This window comes from Rhopalosiphum padi, chromosome 4 (assembly GCF_020882245.1).
Source record: "Rhopalosiphum padi isolate XX-2018 chromosome 4, ASM2088224v1, whole genome shotgun sequence".
NCBI classification, from domain to species: Eukaryota; Metazoa; Arthropoda; class Insecta; order Hemiptera; family Aphididae; genus Rhopalosiphum; species Rhopalosiphum padi.
The window spans coordinates 52740832-52764375 of NC_083600.1; the positions used below are offsets into that span (position 1 = coordinate 52740832).

General features: G+C 29.8%; 3 protein-coding genes across 10 annotated transcripts in view; 2 read left to right on the forward strand and 1 right to left on the reverse strand.

The window, feature by feature from the left end:
• The first annotated feature begins 3312 nt into the window (after positions 1-3312).
• Positions 3313-16539, forward strand: LOC132928547 (2-iminobutanoate/2-iminopropanoate deaminase-like). 5 transcript variants are annotated; one of them, XM_060993306.1, is made up of 7 exons: positions 3446-3554; positions 3622-3808; positions 10174-10314; positions 12863-13023; positions 15957-16025; positions 16117-16172; positions 16375-16539. In XM_060993306.1, the coding sequence occupies exons 1-7, from the start codon at positions 3461-3463 to the stop codon at positions 16417-16419; spliced, it is 753 nt and encodes a 250-aa protein (XP_060849289.1). In that variant the 5' UTR covers positions 3446-3460; the 3' UTR covers positions 16420-16539. The 5 variants fall into 5 exon arrangements, with proteins under 5 accessions (XP_060849293.1, XP_060849289.1, XP_060849290.1 ...); XM_060993307.1 differs by having other exon boundaries at positions 3446-3548; XM_060993308.1 differs by having other exon boundaries at positions 3446-3527.
• LOC132928546 (pyrokinin-1 receptor-like) overlaps positions 15725-23544 on the reverse strand; it is a 60897-nt gene continuing 53077 nt past the window's right edge. For 3 of the 4 annotated variants that reach the window (XM_060993304.1, XM_060993301.1, XM_060993303.1), the window contains 2 exons: positions 18405-18530; positions 15725-17335 (listed from right to left, as the gene is read on the reverse strand). In XM_060993304.1, coding sequence (XP_060849287.1) covers positions 17090-17335; positions 18405-18530 — 372 coding nt within the window. In that variant the 3' untranslated portion in view covers positions 15725-17089. The remainder of the gene's footprint in view (positions 17336-18404; positions 18531-23544) is intronic. The other variant, XM_060993305.1, reaches the window with a different exon arrangement.
• LOC132928637 (uncharacterized) lies at positions 20528-22897 on the forward strand. Its single transcript, XM_060993444.1, has 3 exons — positions 20528-21311; positions 21443-21944; positions 22026-22897. Exons 1-3 carry the CDS (start codon positions 20832-20834, stop codon positions 22895-22897), a joined length of 1854 nt encoding a protein of 617 aa, XP_060849427.1. The 5' UTR covers positions 20528-20831.

Below are 23544 nucleotides of genomic sequence, written 5' to 3' on the forward strand. Positions count from 1 at the left end.
TAGGAAAAACGTGTGCACACAGAAAATTAAAAACCATATTATACAATAAATATTAAAAATAAATTTGTTTTGATTGTACTATTAAAAATAAAAACGTCAGTGGAAAAAATTTGATAAAATTATTAATTAAGTTAAAATATGTCTCCATAGTATAAAATGGATAAAATATGGCCTAAAAACAAAAAAAACTCAAAATATGTATTTATATGCAAAATCAAATATCAAAACTAGCTTTGTGAAAGTATAAAACATATTTGTTTAGTACTCTGCTATTTTTATGACTGTGCAAAACAAATATGCAAATGCTACAAGTCTTCTGCCCTAGTAAGTAGTAATAATAAATGCATAAAAAACATTTTTTAATTTTATAAAATTTAAATATTAAAAATTATATTAAAATTAATCATATAAACTAAAATAAAAACTGTTGTAAAATTTATGTTGTTACATATAACATAAGAATGATAAAATATAATATTATATAATATATTTAGATAGTATTTGTATTCATGATAAATATTATATTATATTTTATGAGATTTATTCACTCTTATATTAAAACTAACAATACAAGACTATAATAGGTCCTATTAAATACAAATTTATTATGCTGCATCTGGGTAAGAGAGTGAAAACAAACAGTGTGTTGACAAACTAAATTTGATTATTTTCCTTTCCATTTTAATTTTAATAGTTAGATTCAAAACATTTGCATTTTTCTCAATATAATATTTAGAAATCATTAAAATTTAAAAAGTATAACTTTTGTTAAGTTTTTGTATAGATATAATATATCTTTTATGCTATGTACTTATTTAACTATACTTATACTAGCATTTATTCATATTTACCCCGTATCTTGACAACTAATAAACTGTAAATCTAGTATTAATATTACTAGAAAACAAAAAACTGTAGTCAATCATCAAGTTGCCGAGGCTTATTTTAATGAAAAAAAAAATTCTAGTTATTAGAAGAATTCTACGACAGTATTCGTTTATGGAAAGAAAAAAACGAAAAAACTCAAAAAACGAATAAAAAAACAGTAGATCCATGTAAATTAAATTAGTCATCAAATTTCAAATTTATATTTCCGCCACTACGAATGTGGTCACACTGTGTGATTAACAGTAACCGTGGTCGATATTGAATTGGGTTCAACGTCGTCTTGCCCAAAATACGCATTATTTAACCGACGCTGTACATAACAAAGAATTTACCGCTTTTTTTTTGCTTACTCATTGTCATAACTCAAATAATCAGCATAATCTAACTTATAAATATAAATGTAGTATTTAAAATACTATTCAATATTCAGCTTCAGACGTTTCGATTTTGGGTATCGTTGGCCGTTGCTTTTTGGATCGTTGGTGGTCGATGGATGACGGCGTTCATTTCATAGAGTATTTACTCTGTGGTTCATTTAGTATTTACTGCTTGGGATTCGTTGTAACTTGTAAGTATAGTAATATCGTTGATTGTTCGTGTTGAATCTGTTGTACAATAATGGGCAATGTAGTAGTAGTGTCGCTCATAACTCGAAAGTCATTTATAGTAAAAATAATAATTTTTTTGTTGTTTCTACATAGTATAGTAGTATAATAAATATAATATAGATAATACTTAGGCGCATTAATTTTTTTACGGTTAGGTAATCCATAAATTCATTATCCGCCGGAGGCCGGACCCGGGACTATCGACCGTTGTGTTTACCGCATTGCAGGGCCGTATTTAAGATTTTGGCGCCCCCCCACTTTGCTTATAATTAAATTTAAAACTAGTTGGTGAGTAATACTACTAATACTAATTATAGGGATTTGTGGTATCTGGATTTAGTATTTAGATAAATAAAATAAAAAAAAAAAAATAAAAGCAAATGCAGTGGCCTGGTAAATATTATTAATATATTAAAAAAAAGGTAAAAAATAACAGAATATAGGTACTACACTAATAAAATATAAAATAAACATATAATATATAACACACAATTAAATACTTTATAATATATAAAATCATTACTTCGGTTTTTTTTTCTTGCTAGGTAAAAAATAACAGTATATAGGTAATATACTAATAAGATATAAAATAAACATAAAATACTTTTCAAATCATTTTCATAAAATTTCTTTTTTTGAAAAAAAATATAATATTATTTTCAATTTGCAATTTTCTTTTTTTGTTTGCAGCTCCGCCAAGATTTTTTTTTGATTCATTATATATCAATTATAAATATATTAAGTATAACTATAAAAATAGGTATAATATATTTTAATATGAATCTTATAAATGAAACTTTAACATAGTAAATCAGTTTTACAGTGGACTTCACAAAACAGCACTATAGAAGACAGAATATAACACAGTACAACTTTGACGATAGTCGATATGGTTATAACTTATAATAATTTATAGGAACGATCAACGAATGAACGCAAAACAATAAAACAATATTTTTATTATCGTATGATGGCTGATGCCCTGATGGGTATGGGTATAATTGTTGTTCATAGCAAATCGTAAATACTGTGTCTATGGTTTTACCAGTGATATAGGAAATACGGGCGATACGGCTAAAAATAAATAATACCCGCCGTGACCGTGCTCGCCGCTCGGAAGTAGGAGGCCTAAGTAATATTCCGCGGTTGTAGATTGGGAAACAAATAACAATATTGTACAATTGTCAATTACCTAATATTTTGTATTATAATATTATATTTTAATTATTAATATAATTTATAATTTTTCCGAAAAATTTTTATAGTCTCCGTAAAAATTTTGGCGCCCCTTGACATATTCCAGGGATTGCTATTGCCCCTCCGAACCACCCCTTAAATACGGCCCTGCCGCATTGGCAAGTCACAAGTTGGTTTATTATTCTACTATTTGTTTATTTTATGTTTTTCTCGTTTTTAAACGATAATATTAATTTTATATTAGTATATGCTATTTACTACACAAGGCGTGATCATTAATCAAATATTACATATGTGATACGTATAATGCGTATAATGCTATGGAATTTAAATTTATCTTGTATAAAGTAAACTGATAATATTTGAACAAATTTTGTTATTTGTTTAAATTATTTGTAATTCTGTTACCAATCCTGTGATATAATAACATGTATACTTACCTAACTTATAAACAAAACTCTACACTCCCAATACAAGCTATGCTTATAGGGAGTGTTGCATAATATTGTTTATTTGTCAAAGTTTGTATGTATTATGTATCTATATTTACAAAAAAATAAAAAATATTACGTTTTAATTAAAATAATAGTGTGGTGTTTCTACATTCCCGTCCATTGTTTTATCGGTGCCACTCGTTTGGTAGATATGTGCTATACTGCCATACTGGTCAATACTGTCGTGTGGTTTATTATAATATATCAAATTTTGTCACTTTTATTTTCGTTCAGATTTGATGGCGATGAAGCGAAATAGGCTACCATTACCATATGGTTTTTTCTTTTTCTTTTCGTTCAGCGAGTCATCTGCAGCAGCCTGATAATCGTCCATGCTATAGTAGATACCTAACCTACATTAGTAATAGTAGTATATATTCAAATGTTTTATTATTGCCATTTTTTAATACTTATGTTTCCCCTTCCTAATTTAGGATTAATTGAATCTCCTACAGTTTTTGTGAGTGTAAATGGTTTGTCAAGTTCAAGCACATCTCTCGTAACTGGAGTTAACCATCTGCACGTGCTGAAGGTCATTCAGAATCAATTATTTTTGCAATTTTTTGGATCTCGACACTTCCGCATGGGTGAAATCAATTGGTGGTTCAGTCACAATTTAAGGTAACTAACTGATTTTATATTTTTCAACTACTGGTCATTGTCCATAATTCTTTATTGTATTGCATTATGTATGGAGTGGCCAAACATTAAATATGAAAATGTGGAACTACTTTGAGTATTTATTGGTATTAACTATTAATAATATGGATTAACATGATATAACTGGTGTTTGAAGTTAATGTTTGAGAATTAAATATTAAAGTTTTTGACTCATTAGCTAAATATTTTTGTTTTAAAAGTGCCTTATTATTTAACAGAAAATCATGAAACTCGAGAACTATTCTCGGTGAAAAAATGTTTTATAACCAACATGGTTTTAAGATATTTTTAAAAAACAGGGCAATTTAGCGTTGTAACATCAGCACTGACATGAATACAGTATTTTTCCGTTTAATACCCTAAGTAGGTAATAATAGCCAATAGGTATCCAGAAATTGGGTATTGAAAGAAAATTTAAAGTTTATGGTATAATAATGTTTGTCATGCTTGTTTGTTGTAAACCTGCTAGTAGTTTATATAGTTTGAACAGTTCTGAAATGGTGTCCAACTGGCAAGCACTGTTTATTTTAATATTGATTGACTAGGTAGGTATATTAGCCAGTAAGTAAGTTCATCTTGGTTTTTACTAATGAAAAATGATCTTATTAAATTTGTCATCAATTTACGTAGTTACATGTAACCAACAGCATGTGATAAGACATATTGGACACTACTGAATGGTTATTTTTTATTTAAAAAAAAAATGTTTAAAAATTGGGAATTTGGGTATGTAATAATTTTTTTATATTAAGCAGCATTTCAACCTTGAAAAAAATCTCTGTGGTAGTTGTTATCTATTTGCATAAAATTAGAACCTATTTATGAATGTTGGGAAAAATTTGTTTACCTATTGAAGTGCATTGATAGTCATAAGATTGAATAGTCTTGAGGATTGCATCGAGTCTGAAATGGCAGTCTCTGGGCAGCTACTAAAAGTTTTCTAAAATAAAAACCTCCGCTCGTTCCTATAATAAATTCCCACGGTGGTTTTGCATCAACCGATGTTGAAAAAGCAGAACTGTTTAAAGTACACCTTACAGAAACTTTCACGCCTCACCCTGATATACAAATACCTTCACATACTGACATAGTAAATCGCCTACTTCCTCTTCCTATCTCTCCACCAGTTAAGCATTTCTCTCCTGGCGACGTAAAACTTACAATTCAAAAATACAGTCTCAAAAAATCTGCGGGGTTCGATTTGATAACTGCAGAAGTGGCCAGGTCCCTCCCCAAAAGAGCCATTGTTCTTCTCACAGTTATATATAATGTATGTCTAAGATTGTCATGTTTTCCTATGCTTTGGAAATTCTCTGTAACAATTCTAGTTCCAAAACCTAAAAGCCTCCTGACATATCCTTCTCCTTCCGACCAATAAGTCTCTCCTCCCCTTCTTCAGCAAAATTTTAGAAAGATTAATTCTTAAAAGAATTCTTCCATATATTTCTGCCAGTTCCATATTACCAAATAATCAATTTGGTTTTCGTTCCGCTCATTCCTCAATACATCAACTGCATAGACTAGTCGATGCTATCTCATTCTCCATTGAAAAAAAAAGTTATTGCTCCTGCGTCTTCTTGGATATATCCCAAGCGTTTGATAGGGTATGGCATGAGGGACTACTATATAAAATGAAGCCAATATTCCATCCAACTTACTACTTATTAATCAAATCCTACCTCACGGATCGTTACTTTTAGGTCAGAGTTGGCACATCCTTTTCCGGCTTCGCAAAGATTAGTGCAGGTGTTCCTTTCTCCTCTATTATACAACATATACGCTGCCGATCAACTCACCTCTGCGTACACTACTGTTGCAGAGTTTGCCGATGATAAGGCTATTATTTCTATCCATGATAATCCTCACATAGCTTCCCTCAATCTTCAATTCCACCTCGACCTCATGGCTGATTGGTATAAAAAATGGCGTATCAAAGTTAACCAATCTAAATCGCTTCATACAACCTTCACTCTTCGTCTTCCTCCTTGTCCTATGGTATCTCTAGACAATATTCAAATCCCTTCCTCTCAATCGGCTAAATACTTAGGTCAGACAATTGACCGCCGACTCACATGGTTACATCATATTAAAATTAAAAGGCTTGCCTTAAATGCACGACTCCGCATTCTCAAAACTCTAATTACCAAAAACAAACACACTCCATTAAACACTAAACTCTTAATTTATAAATCCTTGTTTAAGCCTATGTGGACCTATGGTCTTCAACTCTGGGGCAATGCCAAAAAATCCAACATTAATAAAATACAAACCTTCCAAAATAACATCCTTCGTAAAATCACAAATTCTCCTCCTTATATTTCAAACCTAACCTTACACACAGATCTAAAAATTAAAACAGTCCTCGAAGAAGCAGTAACCTTTTACAAACGTTTCCACTCAAAACTCCCTTCTCATACCAACCCCCTCATTTCAAACCTTGCCACCTTCACAATTCCTGGGAACCCTCCCAAGAGGCTCAGAAGGAAATGGTGTAGAGATCTTCTCAATGAGTAATAAAGTAGCCATTTACAAAAAAAATAATAAATAAAAAAAATTATCAAGTAAGGGTAGTGTAACCACTAGGTGACTCCTCCCATCACGTTTTCATGTAAATATATTTCTTCTAATATCACATATTCTTATTGTCCCTAAAGGAACAGATTGTATATACCTTATAAAAATAAAAAATAAAAAAAAATGTTACGGTGCTTTGCAAAGTATGTATAGTTGGCTGTATGCAAAATGCAAGTGACTTTCAAGACTAAAAATTATTACAAATTTTATGACGATGAAGATTGTTTTTTTACCTCCTAGAACCGAGTTCTGTGCTTCTGGTTTTGTTTGTGGAATCGTATCGGGTGCATTAGAAATCATCGACATCGCCTGTATGAGGATAGTTATCGCAAGAATCATGAATACACTTGCCATGATGGACAATTTCATGTTGTTTGTTGCCGCAGAGCTGAAATAATTGCAAACCGTAAAATGTTCTTGGAAAAATTCCGGAATAGAATAAAAAATTTAAATGTTTTGCGTCTTTGCAAGAAAGTATAAGGTATATCACGAGACAGAAAAATAATTTTCGGAAATCGCGGAGCGTAGTACACGTAAAAATGAATCTGGAATACGAGACAGAAGTAGTGATCAGCGCTCCTGCGAACCCCATTTTATGCCCCGGCTGAGGCGGCGGCATTTATTGAATATAAAATAGTTTTTAATTGGACAATATAAATTATTACTAGATTTTATACATTTTTTATATCATAATATACATATTACATATATAATTATATTATAATATCAAAAAATGTATTAAATTATATATAATTTGTACAATTAAATTGCTAAATGTTATAATTAATTAAATATAATTATTAATGATATATATTTTATGTATATATATCATTACATTAGTTAATATCAATGAACATGGAAAGACGCGTTTTGTTGACTTGTGATTTTTATGGTTGTTTCCACGTTTTTTTTTATGATGTTATAAGATAAAGTTCTGAAAATTTTCACTGCACTTCTCCTAGCCAATGTGAATCTAACAAGACTCAAACAACAAACTTCGCTCTCTGGTTTCAAAGATCTATATCACTAAATGAAAATAAATATAAAATATATTATACTATTTATACTTACATATTGCATGCAATTAATAAATTTCTAATAATTGAAAATCAAGAAAGTTTACATGTCGATCTCTGACTTGGCAAGATCTTTTTTTATTATTTATTTAGAAATATAACATATTATACCCAAAACATTTTTAGCTAGTACATTCCTGAAAATATGGTGTAAACAAATTAATGGGTGATCAAGTAACCATACATAAATGCCCCAATAGAAAAAAATTTAGTCCGGTATAAAATATCGGCTTCCTAAATCTAAAGCAATACTGGTTTTTCACACTTTGTTCTTTGTTGAGTTAACATCATAGAAAACTGTTTAATGTTGATAATAGTCATATACTAGGTGTTTTAATGTTGATAAACCGTCAATTCTCGTTTATCTACAAACGTAATAAATGATAAGACCATATACCAAGAATCAATCACCAGTGCTACATTATGTAACATGGTTACTATGATGGTAAATTGTAAAACGTTATTTTTATGTTTTATAGATGATACATACTTGACGTTCACTTGACAGTCCGATTAGTGTGACCATTATATTTTTTGGTGATGTGGACTGTTTAAATAATAGTCGTTAAACACATGCTATAAATACGAGGAGCGTGTCAGCGTATTGTTTACTGCGTCGTGACTGACAGGAACCGAAGAACTAATCCACATAATTATAACTGAGCGTATCGAAATAATCTTATCTTAGCTTTTACTTATTTTTAGCTCTTACTTTTTATCTATCTTTTACATTATTGACTTCATTAAGATGACAAAAAGTTTTATTGTTTAAAATATTTCTTTTGACTGATTTGATATTTTGTGAAGCTGCTATATCAGTTTTATAAGGTCTGTGTATTATTATTGCCGTTTTTCCTCTTCTACTTTAGCTTGACTTAGAACTTCTAGTTGAAATTTGGGGTATACCTACATTTTATCATTTCTGGTGATACATTAAAATTATTTGTATTCAAAATGGTAATATTATCTTGTAGTACACCAATATTTAAAAAGTCATTCAATGAAGTATAAAATGATGTACTACTGTATTAGTATTTGGTGCAATAGTATAATCAATTATCAATTAGGTGTTACCATTTCAATTTGATGTGCAGCTGCTATAAAAGACCAGTCTTTTTAAAACCAGAACGTCATGCATTTCTTATATTATTATATTTCTTATTATTTTAATTTTTGGACTCTAATAGAAATTACTTGTGATCCCTTGTGTTATAGACATTTAATTATTTTATCGAATAACGTCAATACCTATTTAAATTCTTATCTCAGCACTGGTTACGTAATTATTTTATGCCACTGCTTACGGGTGTTTTACGTTTGTATTGAAATGCACGCGATATTATCATAAGTTCCCCTCAATTTACCTAATGTTATAATGGATTGTGTTAACTCAACCGGAAATCTCGATTGATTGTGTGCATAGACAAAACGCATCTCCCCACTCTGTTGGAACACTGAGTATTTTGACTAAATGAAACATTCATAGCTATCACATTAATCAGTATAATATAGTTATTACAGTGCTGTACTGCTGTATACATTAATATATCATATAATTGTGTTTTGCTAGTGTTAAATAATTCTACTGTAGTTGTGTATTTTTTAAGTCACAATATCAAGAAATATTCATTCAGCGAACGATACAATTATTTACTATTTATTTATTAAAAATATGTTAACACATTATTAACATCAATCGATACGTATATCATACATAATATATAATAAATATGATTCGATACATGCGTGTGTAATATAATATTATAATTATTATTATAGAATTAATGTTTTGGGTATCGATAAAAAGGTATTTAACAAAATGTTGATATTATTGACTTCTACCATGCTTTAATAACATGACGCGAAGTAAAGGTTCAAAAGAAATTCTAAAACTGTTCTTCATTCAATGTCCATCTTAAATACGGGTAAATGTATTTATTATAGTGTTATTAAGTATTGTATTCGGTTTAGAAATCTACATTTCTAAGCGATTTATAATTAATTTGTTATATATCGGCTATGGACTCTATACAGTATAGACTATACTAAATTAACAACGTGTTTAATATTATAACTTAAAAAATGGTATCTATACGTATGCTATTATACAATTTGTGTAATATGATAATGTATATGAGTATACGACGCGGGCAATCGACATCTGATGTATAGGTACCTACCGGAATTTATAAATCCTTTGCGGGCGTTTCGAATACATATTTATTGAAAATGTTTTTTTAGCAATTAACCTTGGCGCATTGAAATTGTGCTTTTATTAACAGCACTATCGGTCGTGGGCATAGGGACTTAAATATATATTTATGTATAAATTATTTAGTACACACACACACACACACACACACACACACACATAATTTATGATGAAACTAGCGTACTACAATAATTAATGTACAATTTTGAAACGTGTTATCAGTTGGGCGGGGCGTGATTTAATGATCTATCTGATTGTCGTAGCACACAAGTATGAAGATGGACGAAAACAGTGGTCGATTTTTTAATAATAAAGTATTATCTATTTTTTGTTTTATGTTTTACACGAGTAATTAACGAGACTGCAGGTAGTGGAGAACTCATCACCGAAGGATTCTGATAATAATTGATAAACACTGCCACCACCACTCAATATAATATTATAAAAGATATTATGTTCATTAGTAGACTAACAGTTCGCACACCAGTCATTTGTACTCCTTCGCTGTTGACGGCTCTCAGGAAACGTTTTGAAGTCTTCGAAGCTATGAGCTACTTGTCACACGTGTCCACGGACTTGGCTGGCCCAGCGGTCGGCATTTACAGGTGACTATATTAATTTGATAGTAATTTAATATTTATAATTTATATGTATATATGTGTGTGTTTCGATATGTTAACTCCACACTTAACCATAATTCTTAAAATAGCTATAATTCACGTCGTTACTATTGCATAATCAATTTATTGTAATCTAAACATGCAAATACCGAGTCCATTACTTTCTTTTAGATTGTTTATAACGGTCAAAGTTGTCACTCCGACAGAAACCGTTTAAAATAAACGTGTCATTTTCACGGTGACAATATTTTATAGAGTGGTAAAAATGTACGTCAACTTTGCAAAAAGAGACAGCTCCCCATTAATACCGTTGTCATATAGTTTGTGTTGGTGATGCACTTGTGGTCTGTATGAAGTGTATGACGAGACATCGTCGGATATATTATTGTAAAGTTCATTTTATGAAATGCATTTTCTGAATAGATTACACAAGTTGTGTTGTAAGTTGCCGGCTCAATTTGTTTGATACGTAGGTTCATAATTCTCCGGAACACATTACATTATTCGAGTTCAAATATAGAAGTGTCTAAGTTATTCTACCTCGAACGGTCACTAAAAGTTATTGCTGTGGTTCTGTCAGTTTGAAATAAAAATCGCTAACCAAACAAACTTGAACATAGAAAAATCAATTCCGTTTGAAGTGTAATGTAATTTTGATTCTGATTCTGAAATTTATTTTAGATCTGAGTGAAAATATACTATGTTTGATATGTAATATTAAATTGTAATGATTACATTAGCATGGGTAAACACGAATAAAGTTGCATTCGATTTTAACAGTAATTTACAAAAAGAGAAGAAATGAAAGAGAAAAAAAAACAATGGTGTACAATATAAGTTATGATATAATATACTTATAGCTATGAATTAACAAGTAAGAAATTACAATAATTTTTGAATGAGTTGATTGAGTTGAAGTTTGGTGATATGAAAAGATCGATGTTTAATTTATTTATAGTTTTTCATAATTCTATGATGGGGAGTATTGGTCACATAATTAATTACTTCTGTGTTAAGATAAAAAGTGTTTTTAGACCGGGATTTATGTTCTTTAATAATTATTGTGAACTAACAATGTACTGTCTTTGACGAACTGTTATAATAATTATAACTTCATATACATACAAAATGGTTTAATACATTAATATTTAAATAAATAATATAAAAATGATAGATTTCAAATAAATATAAAATGTGAATACATACATTTTTTCTTTAGTATACTACCTAAAAAGAATTAACATTTTTTCAAGTTAATTTTGCTATTTTAATTGGGGTAGAATTATAAAATTTTTACTTGTTTTAAACAGCTATTATGTTTATTTTAATGGAAATAATAATTTTTGTGAAGTTATATTGGTTACATCCATTTATGAGATCCATTCCGGGTTACCTGCACCTACTTAATGCCTGAATAAGTATGAAATTATTAAAATGAAATTCATAGGCCAAAAAAGAAGTTTATTGAGTTTAAAATTGTTTAATGTACCTATCAATCTTCAATGATCATAGCTTTTTATTTTTATTCAAGTATTAAATGTTATAGATTAGTATTGTTTAGAGCGTAACAAATTATCAGAATTAATGTACTGTTAGATCATCGACATAAAAATTATATTTTATCATAAATGGTATTCTAAATAAATTAGGTATGGAAATTACATATATCTATGAATAAGCATTTTATTTATCAAAGAATAATTATTTTTAACATTAGGTCAAACTGTCAACAGTATACATACTTAACCATAATATGTTTCTTATACTTATCAGTCAAACAATATTGAATAGTTAATATAATGTTTCGGTAAGAACAGATAATATGATGTGCAACTAAAAAGATAAATTGTTGAATCAAACTTTTGTATTTCATATATTATGTACCTTTTAGTGATGCACCTATACCTACTGGTTTATAATTACGAATAATTTAAGTAGAACATTCTTGAATGAGTTGAACCAATTTGTTTTTACGTTAAAATTAAAATAAGTCTTTAAGCCGATAAACATGTATTTGCATTTATCTTATTTTAAATCGATATCCATCACAAAATAATAAATGTATGTATTTAAAATAAAATAATATGTTTTTATAATTAAAATAAAAATAAAAAAATTAGAGATTGAAAAGTTACAGTTATGTTGATAAAATATTTTATCTGTATGAGAGGATTAATTTTACGAACTTTTAACTCATTCCCAATTATTTGTTTTTTAACGATATAACTGTGAACTGTGAGCGATGTAACGTGTTCATGAATATATAATATATATATATTATCTTTATTTACGAAGAATTAATTATTAAGAAGTAATTATTTTGAATAACAGTGAAAAACATGAAACATTTAATATTATGAATTATTATAGGTCATATCCAATTTTTTCGGATAACACTAATCTTGTTTAGCTGATATAATGTTATTAATGGTTATTTATGAAATATAGCATAAAATGTACATTTCTATGTTATCAATCTATATAGGAAAATACTGTTCATTTTCAATTAAAAATATTTTCATTTTATTTGTAGCCAAGCAGTTAAGTACGGCGATACAGTTTATTTGTCAGGTACCTTGGGCTTGGATGCTAGTACTGGTAAACTGGTTGAAGGTGGTGCCGGACCCGAAATAAAGAAGGCATTGGAAAATATTAAGTATGTTCTGGAAGCTTCTCAATCGTCTTTCAGTTCAAGTAAGTACATAAAGATATGCAACAAATCAATAGAAACTTATCAATCATATTCACTTAATATATTTCACCAGTTTGACTAGGCAACATTTTAGTTTATTAATTTTTTCATTCAACGGCAATTGCATATTACAATTGCGTACGTATTGTTTTTTTTTCAAATTAATAGATAGTATAAATGTGATGCGTATATTCCGTCTAAATTCTTTTTTTCAAATATTCTAATAATTTTAATATTAACATTTGATTGACACAGATCACACGGAACAATGCGTGTTGTTTTTCTGTAAATATTATAAAGTCTAAAATATAAGTATGTTTCTTTTATATTTCATAATATAAAGAGCTCGATTCCAAATCGATGACGTTTAGTTCGCATAAATTGTTTGAATTTAAGTCAACTTATTCAAGTCAATTAAATAGTACCTATCTCAACTAGAACAAGATTTTGAAATGTCACAATAGCAGATCTCGAATTGTTCTATTTAACGTTTAATACCATTTATATTTTAAATACATGGTCATTTGAACTTTGATCATTATTAAAAAATCAATATATGTAATGAAAAAGTAATTTAAATTTAAATCTACTCATAACTTTTCCAAAAAAGGTGAATGAAGTAAAGGATCTATATTCAATATTAAATTATTTCATGCTTGTTGTTCCTTCCATAGAGTAAGTTTTAACGTAATTTTTTAGTGTAGGAAGTTTTCAAATTTATAATTTATCATACCTATAGTTGATTTTTTTGCAACTTAGTACCTATATATTTTACTCTCAAATTGCAGCGATCGTCGTAATAAGTAATTTAATTAAAAATCTAGTGGCGTTTTTTTTTAAATTCCTTTAGTGTATAGCTATATTATATAACATGGTATTGTTTTAAAAAATATTTAAATTTAATCATGATTTATTTTTAATACCTATAGGTATTAGGTATGCGGTATCCGCGGCGGGTATCATGTTTAATACTATAATCACTGTATTTGTTGATATTAATCAAATAAAATATTAAATACATTTACCTCTTTTGAGCTCGACTTCCTTAACAACGTGTAGTTACCGCAATATATTATTATATAATTTATAAAACTGACAACAGTGACAACACATAATTCTGTACTAATTATGAAATGATAAAAAATATTAATTGTTTCTGATCGACTTTCGAATTCTACATTCAAAGTTATTTGTGCCCTTTGAACAGTTAATATTGTATAACTGTATTTGTTTACTGTTCGCTTACAGCAGTACGCCAGTACACCTCAATAAAGATTTGGTGAAAAAATAATATCATCGTATTTTAAAATTGTGAAACTATATGGATAATTTAGCCTACACGAAATGTATACAAAAACTAAAAGTTTTCTCCGTTGTTTGTTAATTTGGACCAACAAATTTCCGTAATGGAATCGTTTGAACAATCTAAAAATATCCACCTCTAACATTTAATCAAACGTTACGATTCAAAAAAATGAAAAAAATGTGGTACAAATAAAAATTGTAAAAATAATGTACAATATATCTAATTTTCATATATATTTATTCTTGTTGCAATTTTCTTTGATATTTGATCCGTAAGCGAATAAGTATCTATAGTACCTACATACACTGTCTAGAGGTTATTATTTTACCCGTATATAATGTACTTATATATAGTTATATAAGATATAGTAATGTTTTGGGTTCTGTATTTTACACCGTTGTGATTGTTTCGTAAAATATGTTTTCGATCGCTATCGTTTTACGCAACGTTACAATTAATTTTTTTTCTCTTATTTAATTTCTATAATGTTGGACAAACGACGTGTTTTTAATAAGTAAAATTCACCTATGCGTCAGAACTATAATATATATTATGTGATACATATAATATATTGTTGGCATGTATTCAAACCATGTTATTAATAAAATATACATTATATTATTATAATCAAGGATCTAATATATTTTAAATTATTTTAAGGTTGTAACAATAAATAACTATTTATTTTATATTTTATACCAAAAATATTATTATTATTTTTTTTATTCTAATCAAACATCGATTGCAATGATACTAAGTCGATTATTAACTATCTAAATTCTAAATACAACAATTTAATAACTTTATTATAATTATAAAATTGTTTATTTTCGTGACAAGTTTTTTTTATTATTAAACCAATAAATTTGTATTAAAAATTAAATCTTCAATTTTGGACTATTTCCCTAATTCTTGTCAGAAAAAATGCCTGTAGTCATGACTCGCTAATACCTGTAAATTATATAGATTTATGTATATAATATAGAACATCGCTATTGTGACATATTTTGTTATGTAAGTGTGTTTATTGGCTTTTGGCAAATTTCCACAACTTCTATGGTATTTTTGACTGGCTACTTGGCCAATTATGCTTATTCATTATGGAGTAATTATCTGTTGATATCTTCATTCACTGTTTCACAAAAGCTCATATAAATACATTTAGATATTACATTTTTATTTATACTATTTTTTTAAAAGAATTTTTATTGTTTGTTTGAATATTTCTACAAATCATATTATACAATATAATATGTAGAATAATCAATTTATATTTTACATATGTGATAAAAATTCAAGACGAATAAGTATATCAATATCAACGACGAATGACGTACGTCATTTAATATTATATGCATGATTTAAAAACTAATAAGTAAATAAAAAAAAAAACAGAATCAAATAAAATTTGTTTTATTTATAAATTATTCAATACACTTAGGTAGACAATAACACAAAAATAATAGTTACATTTTTAAACAAAACTATTTTGTTTAAATAAGGGTGAATTTATTTATCTTGAATACAGTCATCCTTGTGATTACGTAAAAAACCGAAAAGAGACCCCTTTATTTTGGCGGTAACATGTTTGATAATTCTTATAAGTGTATATATTTTTATTATTTCCAGTCGTTAAGACCACGGTTTTGTTAGCTGACATAAAAGACGGCCCAACGGTGAACGAAATTTACAAGCAATGTAATTATGCGGACTCATTTGAATTTCAAAATAGATAGCACTAAGTACTGATTAAAAACAATAATTTGTTTCTTTATTTTCTCTTTAATAGTTTTTGTGCCGCCATATCCGGCTAGAGCAATGTTTCAAGTGGCCAAATTGCCTTTGGTAAGTATTAAACAAAACTGACTTTAAGACACCATTGATGTGATAAATTATGTGTAGTTCATGTTTTTTTTGCCATTATTTATATGAGAACACTTGTGGCTTCCTTTTTTTCGGAGGTCAATAAAGTCACCAAATTATATTCGTGTCACTTGGGCTATTAAATTATGTGATGATTAATCTTTTTGTATTTTTATTTTTATAGGACGCCAAAGTCGAAATAGAAGTGATTGCCGCGGTTAACAAGTAACCGCAATAAGAAGATTTATTTTTAATTTTGTTTGTTAAAATGTTTTATTCACTTGCTTCAAGCAATGGAAATAATCTAAATATGTTATTTACAATATAAAAGTGCTTTATACACATAAAAGCGAGGATTTAATGCGTATCGAGGGATAGAAGAAGTATCTGTCGCAGCACAATTGGAAATGTGACAAATTCATAGTTTTATGTTATTTATTTTAAATACTTCACATAGGACTTTCTAAAAAACATGCAATAGAATAATAATATAACCGAGTTTATTATTTTTAAATACTCCTTATTTTTGAAATGTTATAAACTTGATTAGAGCAGCTACATGAGTGCTATTATCATGTTTCTAATTTTTTTTTTTTTTTTTATAATATATATTTTTCAAATCGTATTCTTCCAGTTGTCGTCCACGTGGAATTAATTAGGATTCCAAGTGTGTTGATACAACATTATTGAACCGACTGGGAAATGCAAATTTCCTTAACGTATAATAATTGAATAGAGGAAATAAATTAAAAGTGTGGAGATGCAATCGTATATGGAAATGGGCTTAACTATTGCCTCCACTAACAACCAAGTACCAATCTTTGGTTTTAATATCTTTCATGAGCATTTCTGGTTGTAACATTATCTTGGTCAGGTAACGCTAAATAGGAACACTAAATTTAATTCGGCGTCATCAGCATCGTGGTTGTCCTGTTGTTGTTTGTCAACACACCAACGGTAATTCCGTTTTCCAGCATCGCGGTGCCGTTTTCTTTGATAGCGTCTTGTTTGCTAAAGATCATTTTACGTGGAAACCGCAACGTCTTGTCCGCGGCCGACGACGTTCCCGTGTCACTGGTCTCGTTGATCGCTACTATCGTAGGTTGCCAGGATTTGTTAGTCATCAGTCGTTTCATCGAATTCACCTGAACAATTTAAAAAAACAAAACAAATTATAACAATAACGTGGGTAGCTAGTAGAACAATAAAATATTTTCCGTGAGAAAGAAAGTAATCAGAATCGCTAGATAAGTACATAGAATAATAATTGCTAACTTCTTGATCAATTTCTTTGTTTAAAAAAATAAACCTTTATATATTTTAGGTAAATACATTTATTTATATTTTGGTAGAGTTATTTTTTTCAGAGTTTAAAACCATTTATTTTTATTCCAATGTAGTATATACATATTTTCTATATAGTTTCTACCTGTAACAAATGAATATTGAACTAATAATTTATATATTGACATTGTATTTTCAAGATGAGATGCATGATAAAGATAAGAGAAGATGTATATCATGTGAAATATGCGGACCACTATCCCGCTCATCAAACACGTTTTTAATTGATGTAAATACTAAACTAATTCCTAAGAGTACGTAGTTACCGCATATGTTGTCTTCGTATTATACACGTGAAACATGTTTTAAAAAGCTAATTAAATTTAGATTAATTAAAGTATTTAACGATAATAACAGAAAGAGTAATAAATGTACCCATAATGTAATCAATCTGAAGCAGTTGTTAAATTATTTTTTTATTGCAATATTATAATTACTTCCTTTTTTTTTTTAATTAAGTAAATATAATATTAGAATAAGAATCAAAATGGATTAAAAAAAAAAAAGAAGGTAAGTTAATGCTAGTGGGGCGCTATCTAAATGTTTCCATAAGAAATATATACTATCTATTGAAAATAAAAAAGATTTATTAATAATAATAAGGTGGCATATTGTATTGAATACATTTGAAAAAATAAATTCTAAAATCTAAATTATAAATATTAACATAACAATTAAAACGGAAATTAAGATTCCTTAGTGTGAGAAAAAATATATATTAATGTTTCAATAAATAATATGACACAATTTGGTATTTTTTTTTATCTCAACGTTTAAGTCGTTTTAAATAGAAAATGATCAGTGTTTACGTTTAATGCGATACTTAAAATTTTTCTATGACAACAATTATTATTAAATAGGTTTTTGTACCTCGTCAAAATGACTACTGCTGAAACTTCTGCTATGGCTGTGGTGTCTCTGCCATTTGTAGTCCAGGTTGGGCATACCGTGATCTGGACTTATACCACTGGCTCCTTTGCAAGATCTCCAAGTTTCCTGAAAAAAAAAAAAAAAAATAAATGTACATTAAACATAAATTTCGATTTGAAAGTATTTGTTTACCTAGCAATTTAAAAAAAGCATTTGACTAGATATTTGTTATAAGCTATTATGATGGTTCAAAATAAATTAACATAATGCTCTACTATTGTTTTTTTTTTACATTTTTATCATAAATAATTATAAATTAAGAGGACCTATACTCGTATGCGCTGTCTCCGTCTTAGAAACGCATAACATAACAAATTGAATGTGCTGAAGAATCAATTAAACTTATTTTTGCTTAATATATTACAATGTAAAAATATTGTCTAATGAACCTCAGAAGTTTTTAAATATTTTAATTTTAAAGAGAATTATGAGCATTAAAACATTTAAAATGTAAATTTTGAAATTATGTAACAATATGTGGTTCATTATGATATAATATTCTTACTTTAAAATTTTACAATAGATGAATAACAATAATATTAAGCATAAAGGAGTTAAATGAATTCTTCAGATCGTACAATTTGCTTATCTAAGAATTTGTTAGACGATGACGACGTAGCGTTGTCCTTTTAACAATAATTTTAGTAGGACTAACTTAAAAATTTTTACACCGAGACTGTTATACGCCTTCTCCTCGTCAGTACCCTGAGAATGTGGTGCCTTCAAATGTAAAATGTATATAATATTATCAAATTCGAATTTAATCATAAACTTTAATAGTGTAATACAATTATTAGGTAGGTACCAATAATTTTTATACTACCTTTAAATACACAAATATAGATTATAAGATTATTTTAGTAGTTCACTATAATACCGTGCACCTGAAAAAATGTTGCTCGTCAACTCTTACTGGTTGACCATCTGAGTCAATAATTGATATAATACAATTGAAAATATTATATTTTTTTGTGCTTTGAATCTTGTACTTAAATGTTGAATTATTAACAGAAGCAACGCCGTTAAAAGAGTAAGTTTTTATAATAGCACCAGTTTCATAAATATTTTATATTAGACGCATCTTAAAGGAGGTTGTCTTTTTCTTTTAGAAATTTACAACGGGGATTTCCCAATTTGAATTTAATACACTAGTTATAAAAATATATACTATATACTATTTAATTTTTGGCAATTCATCATTTTATGATCATAATTAATGTGCAGATTACTAGATACGTATTTTCGTAGTACCACTTACCAACATTTACGTAAACCGTATCTACCATATTTTTATAATAATAAATAATTTCGAAATTTAACAACATAACTATTTATTTAGATAATGGCTACACCGTATTTCCCATCATTCCTGTCTGTCACTCCATGTCGTCCAACTACCTACTCTACGAGTGCAGTAAATTAGTTATTTGGTCTTGTATCCACTATTGGGTAACATATGCACTGAAACTAACTTTGCCGCTAGTTATCTCATAAATAAAATGTACAAATTATTAATCGTAGGTACAACCATTGAATATAGAAGTAATAACACAGTAGATTAAATAGAGAAACTAATTTTTTTATAATAATATTTATTACCTACATACATATATATTATAATTTAAATAATTAAATTACAACTACCTATAATATAATCTAGGTACCTATTTATATGTAGTTATTTAAAAGTGATAATATAGGCCGGTTTCTGGATCATAAAATGTAAGTACTTTCAATAAAATATTTCAAATAATTGACTATAAATTTAATAATAATGTACCTATATAAAAATCGTGTTGTAAAGTTCCGTTTTTACATTTCTAGTCAAGGCGTCATCATTAAAATTATTCTGATCAAAATATGTCTGTAAAATTATTTAAACTTGACACTTGTATAATGAATTACAACACTACACTTGATACAGATCCCAACGGTTATTTTTCCTTTGCCGTTTTCAGAAAATGTTTCAAAATCAAAATGTAACATTAAAGAGTAAATCGTGATTCGAATAATAAATATCTCTATTATATAAAAATAAGTCCGGTTTTCCTCCCTGACGCTATAACTCCAGAACGCACGAACCGATTTCCACGGTTTTGCATTCGTTGGAAAGGTCTTGGGCTCCGTGAGGTTTATAGCAAAGAAAATTCTGGAAAATTCAGGAAAAATTCAACAGAAAAGTAGGGAAATCGTTTTTCACATACAGCGCCATCTATTATACATAGCATGTACTTCAAACCAATAGCAACGGTGCGTGATAAAGTGTGTGACAGATATCATTATTCTCTGTTCAGTTAATTTCATTTATTGTAAATTATATGGATCGTGCATTTGAAGTTAAATTCAAAACTATGTCCATAGTCCAAAATGCCTAGAGAACGACGTGCGAACATCGGCCGCCGCACAAGACATGCAAGCCAGCAACAAGTCTATTCAAGGAACTTAAGAGAAGAAAGACAAAATATAATAAGAGAAAATGACCGATTGAGACATCGCGTGAGCACACGAAGATCATTGGCATCATACAATCGCTTGGCATTCCAATATGATCCCACTGCGAACTACAGTGATGATGAAAATTTGGATATTGGACGAATGACGACTATATGCCGATATTGCAATGCGGTAAAGTTCAAAAGAGAAACGGTTGGATTGTGCTGCGCAAGTGGAAAAGTCAAACTGGATCCATTACTTACACCACCACAGCCACTGAAAACATTGTTTGATGGAAGTGATCCCGATTCCAGCCATTTTCTTCAACACATCCTTGAATACAATAACTGCTTTCGCATGACTTCCTTTGGAGCTAATATCATTCGAGAAGGCGGCTTCATGCCGACTTGCAAGGTAAAAGATACAACACACATAACCAACACATAATTGCAACACATAACAACTTCATATACACCACACACTACACCATCACACGATTTACAATGTATTCATGAACAAATTTTAATGATTATTTGCAATTACAGATACAAGGTCAAATATATCATTTGCATGGTTCAATGGTGCCAACACCAGATGAACCGCATCAATTTCTGCAAATATATTTCATTTCGTCGATGGTGGATCAGCTGAACGTGCGGTGCAATATACAGGGAGCAAAACAGTTAAAGAGACGAATTATTGAACAGTTGCAAGCATTTTTTCACGCTAATAATGCTGTGGTTAATATGTTCAAAACAGCATTGGAACGAATGCCATCGGATACGCACAAATTTGTCATAAGAGCGGATTGTACTCCGACAGGTGAACATGTGCGAAGATTCAATGCACCCACCGTTAATGATGTTGCTGCAATTATTGTTGGCGATCCAACTAAATCACGAGACATTGTCGTTCAGCGAAGAAGCAATATCATGCATCGTGTAAACGAGACACATCGTTTGTACGATGCGTTACAATATCCAATCATTTATTGGCAAGGGCAAGACGGATACGACATCACGTTGAAGATGGTCGATCCAATTACAGGTACAATATTCACACACTAATTATTTCCATTATTACTTTTATTGGTTTCCATTAACAATTCATTTAATTTTGCATTTTCAGGAGTATCAACGAATAATAAAAATCTAAGCGCAATGAATTACTATGCGTATCGTATGATGATTCGTACACATGAGGAGAATGTCATTCTGAAGTGCGGTCGGCTATTCCAGCAATTCGCTGTTGACATGTATGTCAAAGTCGAGACCGAACGTTTAGCGTTCATCAGATTCAATCAGCCAAAGCTACGATCTGAGGACTATATACACTTGCGTGATGCTATTCATTCAGATGGTGATGTTCAGAATATTGGACGACTGACGATTCTCCCATCAACTTATATCGGAAGCCCACGCCACATGCACGAATACGCTCAAGACGCTATGACGTACGTGCGAAATTATGGAACTCCGGATTTATTTATTACGGTCACATGCAATCCGAAGTGGACGGAAATTGAACGCGAGTTGGAACCGGGTCAAAAACCGCAAGATCGCCATGACATAATCGCCAGAGTATTTCAGCAAAAACTCAAGGTTATGATGGATGTGCTTACTAAGTATCGAGTTTTTGGTGACACACGTTGTTATATGTACTCGGTGGAATGGCAGAAGCGTGGACTACCGCATGCTCATATCCTAATTTGGTTGCTGAACAAATTACATTCAAATGAAGTGGATGACATTATATCAGCTGAAATTCCTGATCCAGTCACTGATCCCCGTCTACACGACATTGTGACGACACAGATGGTGCATGGACCGTGCGGTGCATTAAATCCATTATCGCCTTGCATGGCTGATGGAAAGTGCACAAAACGATATCCGCGACCGTTAGTTGCTGAAACAGTCACAGGGAACGATGGATATCCAGTTTATCGTCGGCGTTCAAAAGAAGATAACGGTCGAACTATCAAAGTTAAAATTCCAATTTAAGAGATTGAGATCGGAAATGAATTCATTGTACCATATTGCCCGCTGCTATCACGAATTTTCGAAACACATGCAAACGTTGAGAGTTGTCATTCGGCCAAATCAATCAAATATTTGTGCAAGTACGTCACAAAAGGCAGCGACATGGCTGTGTTTGGTATTGCGTCGGAAAATGTGAATGACGAAATCAGCAACTTCCAAATGGGCAGATACGTCAGTACTAATGAAGCACTGTGGCGATTATTGTCATTTCAAATTCATGAAAGATATCCCACAGTTGTACATTTAGCAGTGCATTTGGAAAATGGCCAAAGAGTTTACTTCACTGAGGCTAATGCGGCACAACGAGCTGAGAGACCACCATCGACAACGTTGACTAGCTTCTTTGCAATGTGTGAAGCAGATCCATTCGCAGCGACGCTGATGTACGTTGAAATGCCCAAGTATTACACTTGGAATCAATCAACAAAGAAATTCCAACGTCGCAAACAAGGAACCCCAGTTCCAGACTGGCCACAGGTGTTTTCAACTGATGCACTAGGTCGTATGTACACTGTTCATCCTAGAAACGATGAATGTTTTTATTTGCGACTGCTGTTAGTAAATGTACGTGGACCGAAATCATTTGCGCATTTGAAAACTGTGAATGG

Excerpts from the sequence above, each read along its gene's own strand:
- LOC132928637 (XM_060993444.1), top strand. The coding sequence starts at position 20,832 with ATGCCTAGAGAACGACGTGCGAACATCGGCCGCCGCACAAGACATGCA. Across the intron at positions 21,312-21,442 it reads GCTTCATGCCGACTTGCAAG|ATACAAGGTCAAATATATCA; the intron begins GTAAAAGATACA and ends TTGCAATTACAG. Across the intron at positions 21,945-22,025 it reads GATGGTCGATCCAATTACAG|GAGTATCAACGAATAATAAA; the intron begins GTACAATATTCA and ends TTGCATTTTCAG.
- LOC132928547 (XM_060993306.1), top strand. The coding sequence starts at position 3,461 with ATGGTTTTTTCTTTTTCTTTTCGTTCAGCGAGTCATCTGCAGCAGCCT. Across the intron at positions 10,315-12,862 it reads CCAGCGGTCGGCATTTACAG|CCAAGCAGTTAAGTACGGCG; the intron begins GTGACTATATTA and ends TTTTATTTGTAG. Across the intron at positions 13,024-15,956 it reads TCAATCGTCTTTCAGTTCAA|TCGTTAAGACCACGGTTTTG; the intron begins GTAAGTACATAA and ends TATTATTTCCAG.